The sequence below is a fragment of the Ictalurus furcatus genome, chromosome 10 (assembly GCF_023375685.1).
Source record: "Ictalurus furcatus strain D&B chromosome 10, Billie_1.0, whole genome shotgun sequence".
NCBI lineage: Eukaryota > Metazoa > Chordata > Actinopteri > Siluriformes > Ictaluridae > Ictalurus > Ictalurus furcatus.
This window is the reverse complement of record NC_071264.1, coordinates 12266848-12281279: the sequence shown is the minus strand read 5'-3', so window position 1 is coordinate 12281279 and position 14432 is coordinate 12266848. Positions and strand designations below refer to the sequence as shown.

Here is a 14432-nt window from a genome sequence, read left to right as displayed (position 1 = left end):
TACAGTCACTACTGTTTATTCTAGTAATAAAGTTCAGATATATTTTACTTTGACTGTTATGTTTTCATTCAGTATCAATTTTAAAAAACGATAATTGGTTGATTAATCGGTTATCGGCAGGTACTGTCCAACTTGGTTATCGGAATCGGTGAAATCGGTGGACCTCTAGTTTTGTGTATCGTCGTAGCAAGCAGTTAAAAATCAGAATGTTATGGACAAAACCATAGATGACACGTGAGCTTACACAACTTTAATTCAAATGAATGCACTCTCTAACAAACAAATGCAGGACACACTACTCATCAAATGTTACCCATACACAAGCATGCCGAATTACAGACCTGGAGTTTATGAAGGTCTTCTTGGTGGTCATGTGTGATGTTGAATTGAGCAGGAGTCAGGATGCTCAACCATGGAAACAGTGGTCCATAGTGAGAGCAGGAGTTAATCTGGAAAGGAAGAAAAAGTCACTCTTGGTGGATAAACCAAACAAGGCTACAGCTATAACAAAATATATTTTTAGATTTTTTATAATTACAAATTGTTCCAGGCCTGCCAACCCTGAAGAGGAATAACACGTAGTCCCTCTGAGGGGTGTGTGGGGTGGTGAAATGCAGTACATTTTCGATATAGTCTTTTCACAAATCACTTACATGTATATATATACAGGTTTTACAGTAACCACCAGGGACTTGGGTAAAAAGATGTCTTTCATCTGTTTTACTTAAAAAATATATATATAATAAATAAATAAAAATTTACATGCACACTTTCTTTCTTCGTATTCTAGGAAAAACATCTTATGAGCAGTGATTAATGTGATTAATGAGAAAGTTCTTCCGTGAGACATTTGAATCACTTTCTACAGTAATTGTCATTACCATTAGCATTATTTGTAGTGTTAGCTTTGACACATCACAGTAGGCCCATTTATCTTTTTTCCTCTTTCAGCCAAAACATATGCTCATTTCTTTCGATGTTTACTGTAACGTTAGCTAAGTCAAGCATACGCTGATAGATTTTATTTTACATTAATGAACTTACAAACATTCTCCATTTACCTTGACAGAAAGTGAGAGCACCGGTAGAAAGATTGCTGATGTCAAATACAGTGAAGGGGATGGTGCTCCCAGGGGGTGTCAGTTAATTTTGAAAAGTTCAGAACATCTATGCAACTGTCAATCATTCCAGATTCATATAAAGATTGCTGCCTCACCTGTTTCTTTTATTTTTGCTGTATTGTTGAGTGATAACTTGTCGCAGCATATTCCTATGTTAAAACACAGAGCTCCTATGCAAAATGTATAAAGCTTAGCAGGTCTTTGCTTCTGCTGGGTATATGCAGTGCATGTTGCAGGAGTTGCTCCTAGTCAGTGTGAATTTATGGTCTGAACTCACCAAGTCTTCAGCTGTTTTGAGTGCTTTAATGCCTGAGTGTTCTCTGCACGTGATGCGCTCGATGTATACAGAGGTGAGGTGGAACAAAAGCTCCTGGATGATCGATTCCTGAGACGAAGCCACCAGCAGAGCCTCCCAGAAGTCCACCAGCAGCTGAGGAATGCTCTGAGGCTCTGTGCCGTCCTTACACAACTCCTGGTACAGAGAATGATAGATTAAAAAAAACAAGCAAAAAAAAAAAAAAAACGAGAAAGCATTATCCATGCGCTCTGTGCTTTTGAAGAAGACACTGCTTCATTTTCAATTTGCTGTACCTGAAAGAAGAGTTCAGCCTCCTCCAGTTTGACCTTGCTGTTCTCATGAAGCGCCACAATGGCAGCTACCAGCAGGCCGTCCTGGGTGTCTCGGAGGTGCTGTGCTAGCTGAGTGGGCACCACGGACTTCCCTCTGTGGTGCACAAGAAGCTTGGGCTCCTCTATGAAGCCGTACACCTGCAGCATCTGGCCAAGACAACAAGTGCAGAGACTAAACTTGGTGTAGAAGAAATATGCATAGGTTAATCTCCAATTTCCAACGCCCTAAACATTATCGCAGAAGTGCCTCAATTTCTAATTGGTAAATCTTAGCAGGCAGAGAAAAAAAACCGCATAAATGACAAAGCATGTATTGATGGAACTGATTTTTATCTGCAATCGGCAGAAATGTTCAGATCTATAAGCAACCTGCTGAGTGCAGAAGCTTACTTTATATTTTATACAAAAGGTTATGAAGTACACATTTGCCCTACAGTCTAGTCATGTCCATATTATAATGGTATACAGTGTAATATAACAATATATAATATAATGTGCAAAAATACATTGGTTTTATGCTTTATGCTTAAGGAAATCATCAAACACATTAAAATCACTTGTCTGTCCAGATAGGAAAACAAACCACCCGATACATAAAAAAAGATAATTATAAAGTTTTAGATACATCCTGAAATAAAATATTAAATGACAATGCACAGCACGTTTTACCTTGTGCTTTGATTATTGATTATTTGACCCGTTAAGCAATGCAGAAATGCAAATTCCTTGCCCTTATGTTTTCTATTGGTAAACAAGGTTGGCAAATTCAAAGAGGAAATTTGATTAGCGTGATCTGACTGCTGCTTTGTACAAAAAACAACAACAGAAAAGCGAAAATTTCAAGAGTTTCACATTTAACAAAAGTGAAAAAAAAAATTTTTTTGCTAATGTTGGCACTTCTTTAACTGGATACGGTCGTGTAAAATTGGCTCAGACAGATGCAAATGCAGTAAGGGAGTGTTTACTGAAGAAAAGGGCAGTACAATCCAAAAAACAAAGATCAGTACTCAGAGTCGGGAACAGGCGGAGGTCAGGCAAACAGCAAACAGAATATCAGTCGAGAAAACAAGCAAAACAGAGAACTGGCACAAAATCAAAACTCGGGGTAATCAGGAGGAGAATAAAGGCTTGTTATTATTACAAACACTAAGAAATGGAGCGTATATTTCGTGATGAGTGAATGTTTTGAAAGTCCTTAAATACTGTAAGTGAGTTAATGAGATAATTGAGTCCAATTGTGCGTGATCAGGAGGACGGTGTTTGTGAACATGGAAATCTGTATGTGTACTGGGACATGGAGTCCTTGACGGCCATGTTTGTAGGCCACGATGCAGAATAGAAAGTGGATTCCACTGACTGGGTTAACCTGACAGAGCCCCTTTCTGGTTCTTACTCATGGCCGTGATCTGTTCATCATGGGTGACTCTCATGGAATTCCTTGATTAGACTGGGATCAAGAATGTCTTGACCGGGGATCTAGCACTGTTTCACGGGTGCGTACCCCCCACCCCCTCAATTATCTCATTAACTCACTCACATTACTGAAGAACTTCAAAACACACACTCACCACGTTACCAAGCCTTATTTTCATGTTCTTTTCTCCGATTTTGACTCACTTTTGCCCGTTTCTTGATTCACGTGTTTTTGCCTCACCTTGTTTATTGCATTAGCCACTCGCCTGACCAATGTCTGTTTATTGACTTTAAACTTGCCTCTCATTTTTGGATTTGCCTGCCTGTCTCTTAATAAAAGTTTTAAACTGTGATTGCATCTGTCTTCACCTCCTTAACGTGACAGATACACGATCGAATCTCACCTCAGCATGCCGATCCATTTGCTGTTGGTAGTAGTGCAGGTCTCCCAAGCGCAGTGCCTGAGCAGCCTTACACAGTGTGACTGTGACAGATGGGGCACCACCGAGCTCCAGCTGCTCCAGGTGTGCACGTGCACGAACAGGATTGGCGTTCTTCATGAATGAGCTGCTCACTACATATGGGAGCTGGCTTGGCTCGGCCTGACTGAAAATCTCCAACACGGTGTTAGCAGTTTCCTGGAGATATAAACTTTTCATTTCATAATCTGCTTTTCATAATCCTAATCCTAGTTTGTATTACAAACGAATGTGTCGATAGCATAGTACAAGTACATGTTTTTTGGTACTCATCGATACTGATAAGGGGATGTGCATGTTCAGGATCATTCTTTAGAGCATGATTGAAAATGAAGTGCCTTAGCTAGGTAAGGCTGTAATGCAGAACCGCATTTCACTTCGGAAAAGTGCCATCCTCGTTATCAAGGACCTAGGGTTGTCTGTAGACAACGTTCGCCTAGCCAATGTTTGATGCAGCGTTGAAGATGTTTTATCATGTTACTTGCATTGTACGACTATGCTGTAGCACTTCCTCTTGATACTTTCACAGAGCACAGTTTGCAGTCTGCTTTGATTTGAATGCTATCATTAACTGTGAAATATATTCAAATCGCTGTCATTTCATGTCGTCTGTTCATTAGCGCAGCAGCATAACATGTCATGCAAGCCTAGTGTATCATGTGGTAACAGATGTTGGTACTGTAGCATGAGTACAAACATGTAAAGTACAAACATGAGTAAATAAGCAGTGTCAGACTAATACTCAATACCAGTATCGATGCATCCTTAATGACAACATTATGAAAAACTAATGACAAGATTACTAAAAAGATTACATATAATAAACATCATTACTTCTCATTAAAATGTCTTAATAATGGATATGCCAATCACAGTTACCATTGTGTTATCATTTGAATGAAACATACAGTGTAGAAAATGAAGCAAATAGTATATACTCAGTTATCTTTTAATGTCATACAAATATTTCTCAAACACTGAAGGATATCAGATATTATTTCACAGGTTGTACAAACTAGTGGACTAAGATTTTTCGATTCTGCTGTTTATGTACCCAGTGTATAATAAGTATATTTATTTTTTAAAATTAGATAATAAAATAGAATATATTGTATATAATAACAATATAGAACAGTTACTACAGGATGTTTAAGTAGTTTTCTTACTTCGCTGAGCTCTTCCATGGTTTCCTCATAGAGAGAGTGCTTAAGGAAGAAGAGGAAGCCTTTCCCATAATTTGGAACAGGACCTCTGCATATTGCCATGTTTCTCTGGATTACCTCCGTCACCGACAAGCCAGACATCTTGTAGTATGGAAGAGCCAAGTGACAATCCCGTTTATCCTGCCTAGAAAGCAAACAGAAACACAATCATACAGAAGTACTATTTAAAAAAAAAAAAAAACCCAGTACTACTATGTGCTGAAATTGAAAAATGCTTTCCTGCTTATTTTAAATTTGAAAAGTGAAATGTATTTGTATTTAAAACATTAGGAAAAACTTAAAACTGTGTTCAAAAAGGGCCCTGATACAAGCGGAGTGTATAGATGGATAAACTAAACTGCAAGTGTATTACTGGTTAGACAGAATACATGAACAGCATGCCATATGCATGTCACAACTAAATCTAGATCAGGGATCAAATGGGAAACCACAGTCTGGATGTGGACCAAGCAAAGTATTTCAGAGGATGGAACCAAGCACTGGGGGAAAAAATGTAGCAGAATTGATTAACATGCACAAAAAAATAATAAATTGATGTAGTTTTAGCAGCTCAGTTGTTTTTTTGTTGTTTTTTTAAATATGAAACATTGTGGCTTTTTGTAGCAGATCCTCTGCTACAGCTGAAAACATGCATTCATGTAAATTATTTACAGGAAGACAGCTCAATGAGAAAGGAAAGAGTTTCAGAAAGTTTCATAAATGTATCCTTTCCATTATCCACTGGACAAGGACACATGCTTATCCTCTGCATCAAGACAAGTTCATGACAGATGTGATGTTTTCAGAGTGTGTGGTGCTAGTCCAAAGTGGGAACATAAAATGCCGGTGTGAAACAAAACATAACCACTTCTACCGTAGCCATAACTGGTTAAGCACCAAAACATGTAACTGCCGTCACCATTCACCACATAGAGTTTACACTCAGGTCTCCTTTAATGAACAGTGGACTAGTTCAACAAAGACTTCATGTAAAAACCATAATGAACTTTCTTTTACTTTCACACTATCCGTTGTTACCCAGATGAGGACGGGTTCCCTTCTGAGTCTGGTTCCTCTCAAGGTTTCTTCCTCATATCATCTTGGGGAGTTTTTCCTCGCCACTGTCACCACCGGCTTGCTCATTAAGGATAAATTCACACGCTTAAAATCTGTATGCTGTGTTTATATGTTTCTGTAAAGCTGCTTTGAGACAATGTCCATTGTAAAAAGCGCTATACAAATAAAATTTAATTGAAAAAATTTAATTGAATTGAACCATTCAGTAAGTTACTTATCCGGACCCTTTGCATGTAAGGAATTTAAAGAAGCTAGACCATTCCAAATTTTAGTTGAACACCCTGCTCTACATGATAGTGTTAAGTTAAAGAGCAGTTTTTTCTCTGATCTACCTGCTGAAGCAGTCTCCCAGCTGGGCACAACTCTCCTGGAAGGCTTCCTGGATCTCGGCTCTGTCTGTGATCGGACAGAGAAGACTGGCTCTGAGCAGCAGGTGAGCTTCACTCAGCAGATGAATGCAGTTCTGGGACGCCGGGCTAGTCTGCTCATATCGCTTACTGTACTCCACCTGCCGGAGGAAAACAATCAATTTGTAGAAATGTACAAATCCATTATTAAGTATCATTATCAGAGCCAACACTGGCCCGAAAAGATATCCTGGCAGATTTGACCTTTTTTTTCTAATCCTGATCCTTATGTGCATTGTGTTGACTGACATGACAAATTGCTCATGAAGTCAGGACTTGACCACTTTAATGCCGCTGTAGTTTTGCATAATGCTACAATAAAAGATCACGGAATCCGTTGTATCTGAATGCTGTATTTACCAATCTTTATGATTGGTAAATCAATGAATTCTCAGAAATGTGAGAGAATGACATTAATGTAGAGAGAATGTAAATTAAACTGCTTTCACAAATCCTTTTGGGCATCCATCAGAAAACATCATTATAGATTGTTGTAAGCATGATATTTTGTGTGTGTGTGCTTGAAAATGATTCAAACATGGATGCTCAAAAGCAAAAACTGCTGTTCTTTTCCCATATAGCTTTCCATGTACAGTTTTGTTCATAAATGTATATACTCCTTGCAGAATATGCAAAATGTAAAAAAAAAAAAAAAGGGTGGGGGTCGGGGTCATAAAAATTGCATTTTTTAAAATTTTATTTTATTTAGCACTGCCCTGAATATGCTATTTCACATAACAGGTGCAAACATTCACTGATGCTCAGGAAGGCAACATGATACATTATGCGTTTGTGCCTGATGTCTATCAATGCATTAAATAAACATGCGCTGGCTATTAAGTAGAATCAGCACAATCAGATCAGGGTTACACCATACCATCTCTCTGTAGAGCTGCAGTGTGGACATGGTGCTTATCACGTACAGGTTCCAGCCATGGCCAGTCTCGCTGGGCTCCTTTAGCTTCGACACTGAGGTCTTCCTGGACCTGATACCAAAATAATAAATACAACAGCAATAAGATATCAGAACCCCTCTATGAAAGGAACTAATGCTGGATTCAGTATAATCTGGCACTATTATAACAAGTCCCTAGCTTTACACCATATCCTACGCTGCAAGGTTTTAAAGCCACACTGCACACTTCTATTGGTGAACCTGTTTGGAAGAAATGTGATTCATTTAATCCTTGTTTTATCCCCCCCATGTTTTGATTTTAAACTACACAAATGTTGCTTTAGCTGTATTCTCTCATTTTAGTCCAGATGAGGGCCAGATATGATGAAATCAGATGATCTGAACTAACAAACCCTCCTTACTACATGATTACATTCCTTAGAATGGAAAAAAGCTCAATTTTGGACCCAGATTAGCACACTGAATAAGCTTTCCCAACTGTATACGACATATCACTTGCTTCTATTTATGTTATTGAGTTGCAGGGATAATGTGGTACAACAGTCCATTCATCAAGAGTAATAATCTGCTATGCATGACTGAAAAGACTCCATCAGTTATTACAGGGGTGCAGACAGGACTACTGAGAAATTCAGTGTTTTTTTTTTTTTTAAGCAAACAACACTTTGACTGAGCCACCCATCGACCCCTGGATTAAATCAACATGCTGCATCAGGGTAAATGCAAAACTGCTGATACGTGTCCTATTTTGTGAGTAATAATATTAACCCGACTCGGGCGGTTTGCCTTTCATCTCCTGCTTTGATTCTCTTTCTGAACAAAGTGCTTTCTGGAATCTATGTCATCCAACTGCACTACATAGCCAATATAATTAACCTCTGTGCCAGAATAGTTTACATTTCCTCTGGATGAAAAAAAAAAACAAAAAAACAAAAAAACAAAAACAAATGGATGTTAGATTAGGTGGGTTCACACAGGATTACAACACGAACAGGGGTAAGTTAGCGTTCTTTCAGGGGAATTTTTTATCTTCGGTATTTGATTAGCGGGAACACACAGGGCTGACTTACAGGAAGGACCTGGACAGGAAGCTCTCCAGAGCTGGGATGGTGGTCGGATCTATACCTACCGCTAGGAAAATCCCTGCCAGTGATTTCTGCTCTTTTGATTTGCTACAATACAGAGCATTCGCTGAGTGTCAATGCACGTGAAACATTATTGACATAAATCACACAACGTATGATCTGCATGAATTGTGGAGAAAACTGGCATTATGTCAGGAAAGCACTACAAGGCATTACTTGTATACAAATTAAAGCCAGATTCAATCAAAATATTATTTTTACTTTCTTTTTTTTTTATTAACACAGCATTCAGGATCATCTCATGCAGTTGATAAATATCAGTTGTGTTAATATCTGGCATAGAATAAAAATATTAATCAAACTGCTTACATGTGTTTGTTGCTCATATGTTCAATTTGTTTAATATTTATCATTATTTGATTGAAAAATCACTTAAAAAACTGCAGCCAAGCCAAGCAAAATTAAATAAAGCTAAAAGCCAGCAATAATCAAAGAGGCAAAACCAAGCTTAGCGTTTTTAAAATTTTTTTTAAATAAACTGCACTAACTATAAGAAAGCTTTGTTCTGGAGAAAAACAACATTTACATGTCAGTGACCTACATAGATCTTCTAGTCGCTCGCTGGATCTCCTCTTTGGTCTCAACGTCAGCAGCTGTGAGCAGCACAATGCGATTCCCGTCATGACACAGAGACTTCAGACCGATGAACAGCTGAATACGGAGGGCGCTAACTTCCATAGTGAAAGGAGGACAGGCCTGGACAGGCAGACAGAAAACACAGGAGGATGTGGGGTGGAATCAAATCTGATATTCACAGAAACACTGGCTGGGCCGGTGTTTGTGAGAGCTGCCTAAGTATAAGGTAGGGGTTAGCACGAGAAACAGAGATTCACTATTCAAATTGGTGCACCAATCTCAATGTTCACAAAAAAGCTGCACAGATTTAATAAAAATAAAAATGTTTTGGTCAAGCAATCGATACGGGAATCACTAAAGTATTTTACCACATCCTTTTTAGTAGTATGTTGGTATTTAGAAACATTATTTAAAAAATCTTCATTTGTACTGTGCTTTTATTCCTCCCTTGGCCTCCATGCTTCTGCCATGTGACTGTCACATTTAAGGTGTGTGCACTAGGCAGTAATGTATTCCTAGATGCCAATTCAGGGTAAACACCATGTTTTATAGATGTATATCCTTTACACCTAGTGACTGGTGAAAATCTTTAAAAGCAGTCCATCAAACGTTCACGTAAAAGTGATGCAAGACCGTCTCATTCGGCAAATACGTTTGCAGTCGATTCCTCGTGTACTTAATTCCTTTCTTCGCATCCTCGGGGGAGGGGCTAAGAAGTGTGAAACGGAAGTGTGGACAGAAAACAAGGAAGCAGAACAAAAAGAGAAGTATCCACGGTCTCATACTCTCAGTATGTATACCACCGGTTGACGAATGTTTGTTTTTGCAAATTCTTTCTCCTGTGCAATTCAAAGCAGCCTGTTACAGTTGGAAGTTTTTTTTTTTACTCTCTGTTATATCTTCCTGTTTCCATATGTTATTAAAGGCTATAATGTAGATTGCTATGAATACTTGGGTAAAGCACTTGGCTCCATGCATTCATGCTGACTTGTTTGGTATAGATACACACCCTTACTGGATAGTAATTGGTTAACGCTTACGTTTTGTTTGTGACAAAATGATTTGACCAAAATGGAACAAAATAAAAATACTGTATGTGTGCTTGGCTTGATTTTTCTAATGACCATGAAAAGCTGTATTTATATTCCAGATATTATGTTGAGGTTATGTTAAAGGTGAAATAAACATGTTAGAAAAGACGGGTTGGTGTAAATATGCAATTCATATCACACTATATCAATCTCTTACTTGAGCCCATGAATATACGTAGAGAGGTCGAAGGGACAGCCATTGCTAATTTCCATTCAGAGAGTTAGCAGGACATGGCTACATTCTAATCCTGTTTACCTTCATGGTGGTGTCAATGTAGGGGTCCTCGACTCGAGCAGCCACAGCACTGCATCTCACAGAGAAACACTGCAGAGAATTTCTACCAAAAAAAAAAAAAAACAGTAGAGAAAGAAAGAGACTTCAGAGCTTTACAACTACATATACAGTACCCAAGACAGGAGTGATGTAGGATAAGTACATCAGCTAACATACAAATCTGATTAAAGGTGGAACCATAATCCGTTTCATACTACAACGCTGTTTCAATTCTCCATTCAAAAGCTCAAAAGGGTGTTGATTCATTTGCTAGATATGGAAATCACAGTTTTATATTAATGTGCGTGTTCTAATACATTATTGTTTCATTCAGAAGGGAATGCATGGGGGACGAGCCACGTAATCTAAACCTAATTAAAAGGTGCTCATATTTGACAAATAAAAACATATAATCATTGATATGGTGAGATTTTCTGTAAGGATATGTTTATTGAGCATTTCTCATAGTAAATCTCCAGTGTCAGCGATCGTAACTGTCTGAGGTAAAGCTTTAAGAAAAGTTTAGATTTTCTGCCATAGGAAAGTGTTCAGGACAGATGACTTTCTGTGCTTTCTGGTTGCTCTGTAACATGACAAGCTCAATTTTATTGTCTTATAAACTTCCAGAGAGAGAGAGAGAGAAAGAGAGAGAGAGAGAGAGAGAGAGAGAGAGAGAGAGAGAGAGCGGTTTGTCAGGGAATGACTTATCCTAGCTGCTACTGTTTAATTTTCTAGAAGTGATAACACAAACTAACTTGGTTTGCTATAAATGTATGATTAGATCATTAGTAAAATTAGAAGAAATCAAATACTTCAGAATGTTCTCCCTACTGAGCTGCATAACACCATCCTGTCGTTGATGATTTTTCTATAACAGCATACCCTGTCATGTTTTAGTTCTCACATACAAAACTCAGCCAGCCTTCTGCATCAAGATAAAAATCATCTGTTTCCTTTTCCATACACAATATTGTCTTACTGTGTGATGACATGTAGAAACTGGTTGCATAGCAAAGCCTGACGGGCCTTTTCCGGGTAGTGGTAGGTGGAGATGAGCTCTACTGTGTTGATCAGACTGTACATGTAACCAGCATTTGGCAGAGAAAAGAAACAGAACATACAGGCGGGATCACTCTTTTCTAGATCACTGCTTACATCCGGATTCCCTGCACAAAGCGGGAGGGAGAAAGAGTACAGAGAACCTTATGGTGCATGAAATGAACATGCTGTATACTCAGCATAACCTGAAAAATGATTACCAGTGTACATGGGGTGGAGCTGCAGGGAGTGTAAGCGTGTCTCCTCCACACTGCAGCCCTGGAAGAAATCTGGGGCAAACCTCCTAAAAACAAGACAAAAGACAAAAATGCTTTCTGCTTCGTAACGTCCACAAAGTACACAAACTGATCAAGAGACGCTTGCCCGTTGGTGTTTTTGGCACCTGTACAAGATGTAGGTAACTCCCATGCTGTCGCTTGCCTCTGTCTCCATCCCAGTCCACTCTAAAGACAGAGACACCCCACAATCCTTCGCCTTCTCTCCCAGCATCTCCAGATGCTTCGGGAACACAAAGAAGTCATCAGACTCAAGGGGACTCTGTGGTTCCTTTTTAACATCTAGATAAAAATGAAATGAAACCTGTAAATACTCAAGATATGTATTTCTGGCAGAAAGCATCAAGAAAGTACAACTGTAGTTAACAATTGGGTACAGCGATACTATCTGTAATTCTTAAAAGCATTACATTACTCTTCAAACTTTAGCACATTTTATCATTTGAATTATTTAACGCACAGCTTCAATTGTACCAGAGTTGTACTGCAAGATATACAGCAGGGCAGCAAAACACTCACCAACTTTCTTGAGTAAAGTGCACTATTATTATTATCATTATTATTATTATTATTTTATGAAACGCTTAAGACTACTATTAGCTAATATTACCATTTTCAGTAACACCAGCTGCAGCCATATCATCATGAGGCAGCTGTGTATGCACTTCATCGGATGCACATGTCTTTTCCAGGTTCTCCAGCTTCACCACCAGCACCTCCAGCTCTGTCTGCAGGGCCACGTAGCCACCACAGAGTGCCACCTGCAACGGGCTCAAACCAGAAATGTACAGGATGAGGAGCCTCTCGAAGTCAAGGGCGTCGAGTTGATCACTAAGCGATTGCCGCTTCAGACCGAACAGCACCAAGCTCTTTGCACAGGCCACTAGCAGGGCACCTGTTATGGAGCAGCAGGCAGTACAGAGTGGTGTCTCTGATAATGGCATCTCTACAATCTCCATTTGTTCCTTGGGGGTGCCATGGTGGACCGGGCCGCGCATGAGGTGCCCGAGCAAGCGAACACCTACACGCTTCTTCTCAGCTGCTTGGTAACGCCAGTTGGTGTAAGCCCTCAGGTAGGTGGCACCATTCTTCTCTTCAATGGTGACCAGGTAATCCCCTATAAAGATAACAGAATGATACTAGCTGTGCCAAAAAGGCGGAGGTATGATCCAAAGGTATAGCCATGGACGCCATGGGAACTCTAGGCAACAAAGATGTGAAGAAGAACAAACATGAAGCCTCTGCTTGATACTACATAATGCCACAATATTAATGTCTGGGAAATAAAATGAGCACATTACTAACATAACATACAGGTGTTGAACATAACATGTATATTCTTGCTGTGTGGGTTTTCTCTGGGTTCTCTGGTTTCCCCTGACCTCCAAAAAACGTCATTAGGTGGACTGACTGCTCCTAATTCCACCACTAGGTGTGAATATGCGTGTGTATATCACACCATCCAGCGTGTACTATTTCCTCATGCCCAGTTTTCCTGGTATAGGGTCAGGATTTACCACTGACAAGCTGACAAGAATATAGCAGTTACTAATGCATGCATGCATGAATGAATAAAATGAATCTAGTTCTACATTTCTGGGTGAGGTAAGAGAGGGGCACTGTGGGTTAGTGGTTACCACATTTATCACACACCTCTGAGACTGGAGATTCAAATCCCACCCCCACCCAGTGTGTGTATGTTCGTGCATGTTTGCATGTTCTCCCAGTGCTTCGGGGGGGGGGTTCTCCAGGTACTCCAGTTTCCTTCCCCAGTCCAAAGACATGCGTGTAGGTTGATTAGTGTGTGAACGTGTGTGTGATTGTGGTCTGTGACGGGTTGGCACCCTGTCCAGGGTGTCCCCCACCTTGTGCCCTGAGTTCCCTGCAATAGTCTCCAGGCTCCCCATGACCCTGTGTAGGATAAGTGGTATAGATAGATGGATGGATGGATGGATGGATGAGGAAAGAAAACCAAACCATGTTCATTCTGTTAAAAAGCAGCATTCTGAGACCATGGTTAAGTCTAGAGTTTTAATGAGGTCAGATTACTTCAAACACAAAGGGAAGGGGAACGGATCGACTCACCGATCTGACTGTACACAATCCTGTGCACTATGCCCATGGTGGAAAAGCGGCAGATTAGAGGACATTCCTCCTGCTGCATGTGATACGCCTCGATTTTACATCCTCCAGCGGACACGACGAACAGCGCGCCCCCGCCGCAGCACACCAGCCCGGGCTCCTGCGCCGCAGGGACGATCCGCTGAGACGCGAACGGGTGGCAGTTGTACACATGGACCATCTTATATCAGCGTTAAATGTTTACGCTTTTAATAGGCTTTAAAACACGTTTCGCCCCCGGTTTTAATCTAATCATCCATTCAATCCAATACAACAGTCTGCATGCCCAATATCACATGCTTTGCCATCTTGTGATGATCCAGCAATTAGATTATTCCCATTGTCAGTTCCGCTTCCTGCTTGTCTATTCTTGCAGAAGAAAAGAAGTGAGCGAATAAAAGAAGCTGAACCTTCTTTTATATGTGTGGAAGTTACGAATATGACAACAAATTAGCTAAATCTCGTTTCTGCTTCACTGAACCGCTTACTTCCGTAAGGGACAAGGCGGGGCTTTACATATACAGTCTCCTCATTTATTGGTTACGTACAATGACAACAAAGCACACTGCACTCTGATTGGCTAATACTTCTCTTCACATAGTCAGGAAGAATTTGTTTACTAGATTGCTGTTATTGGTACAGTACA

At 39.8% G+C, this 14432-nt stretch overlaps 1 protein-coding gene across 1 annotated transcript in view; it reads right to left on the bottom strand.

The window, feature by feature from the left end:
• Positions 1-14432, bottom strand: part of hps3 (HPS3 biogenesis of lysosomal organelles complex 2 subunit 1) — a 19465-nt gene extending 5033 nt beyond the window's left edge. The window contains exons 1-14 of the mRNA XM_053634050.1: positions 13751-14432; positions 12276-12782; positions 11773-11947; positions 11591-11673; positions 11311-11497; positions 10314-10395; positions 8932-9086; positions 7207-7315; positions 6255-6430; positions 4810-4990; positions 3569-3802; positions 1713-1898; positions 1399-1593; positions 342-449 (exon numbers count right to left, since the gene is read on the bottom strand). Coding sequence (XP_053490025.1) covers positions 342-449; positions 1399-1593; positions 1713-1898; positions 3569-3802; positions 4810-4990; positions 6255-6430; positions 7207-7315; positions 8932-9086; positions 10314-10395; positions 11311-11497; positions 11591-11673; positions 11773-11947; positions 12276-12782; positions 13751-13967 — 2595 coding nt within the window. The 5' untranslated portion in view covers positions 13968-14432. The remainder of the gene's footprint in view (positions 1-341; positions 450-1398; positions 1594-1712; positions 1899-3568; positions 3803-4809; positions 4991-6254; positions 6431-7206; positions 7316-8931; positions 9087-10313; positions 10396-11310; positions 11498-11590; positions 11674-11772; positions 11948-12275; positions 12783-13750) is intronic.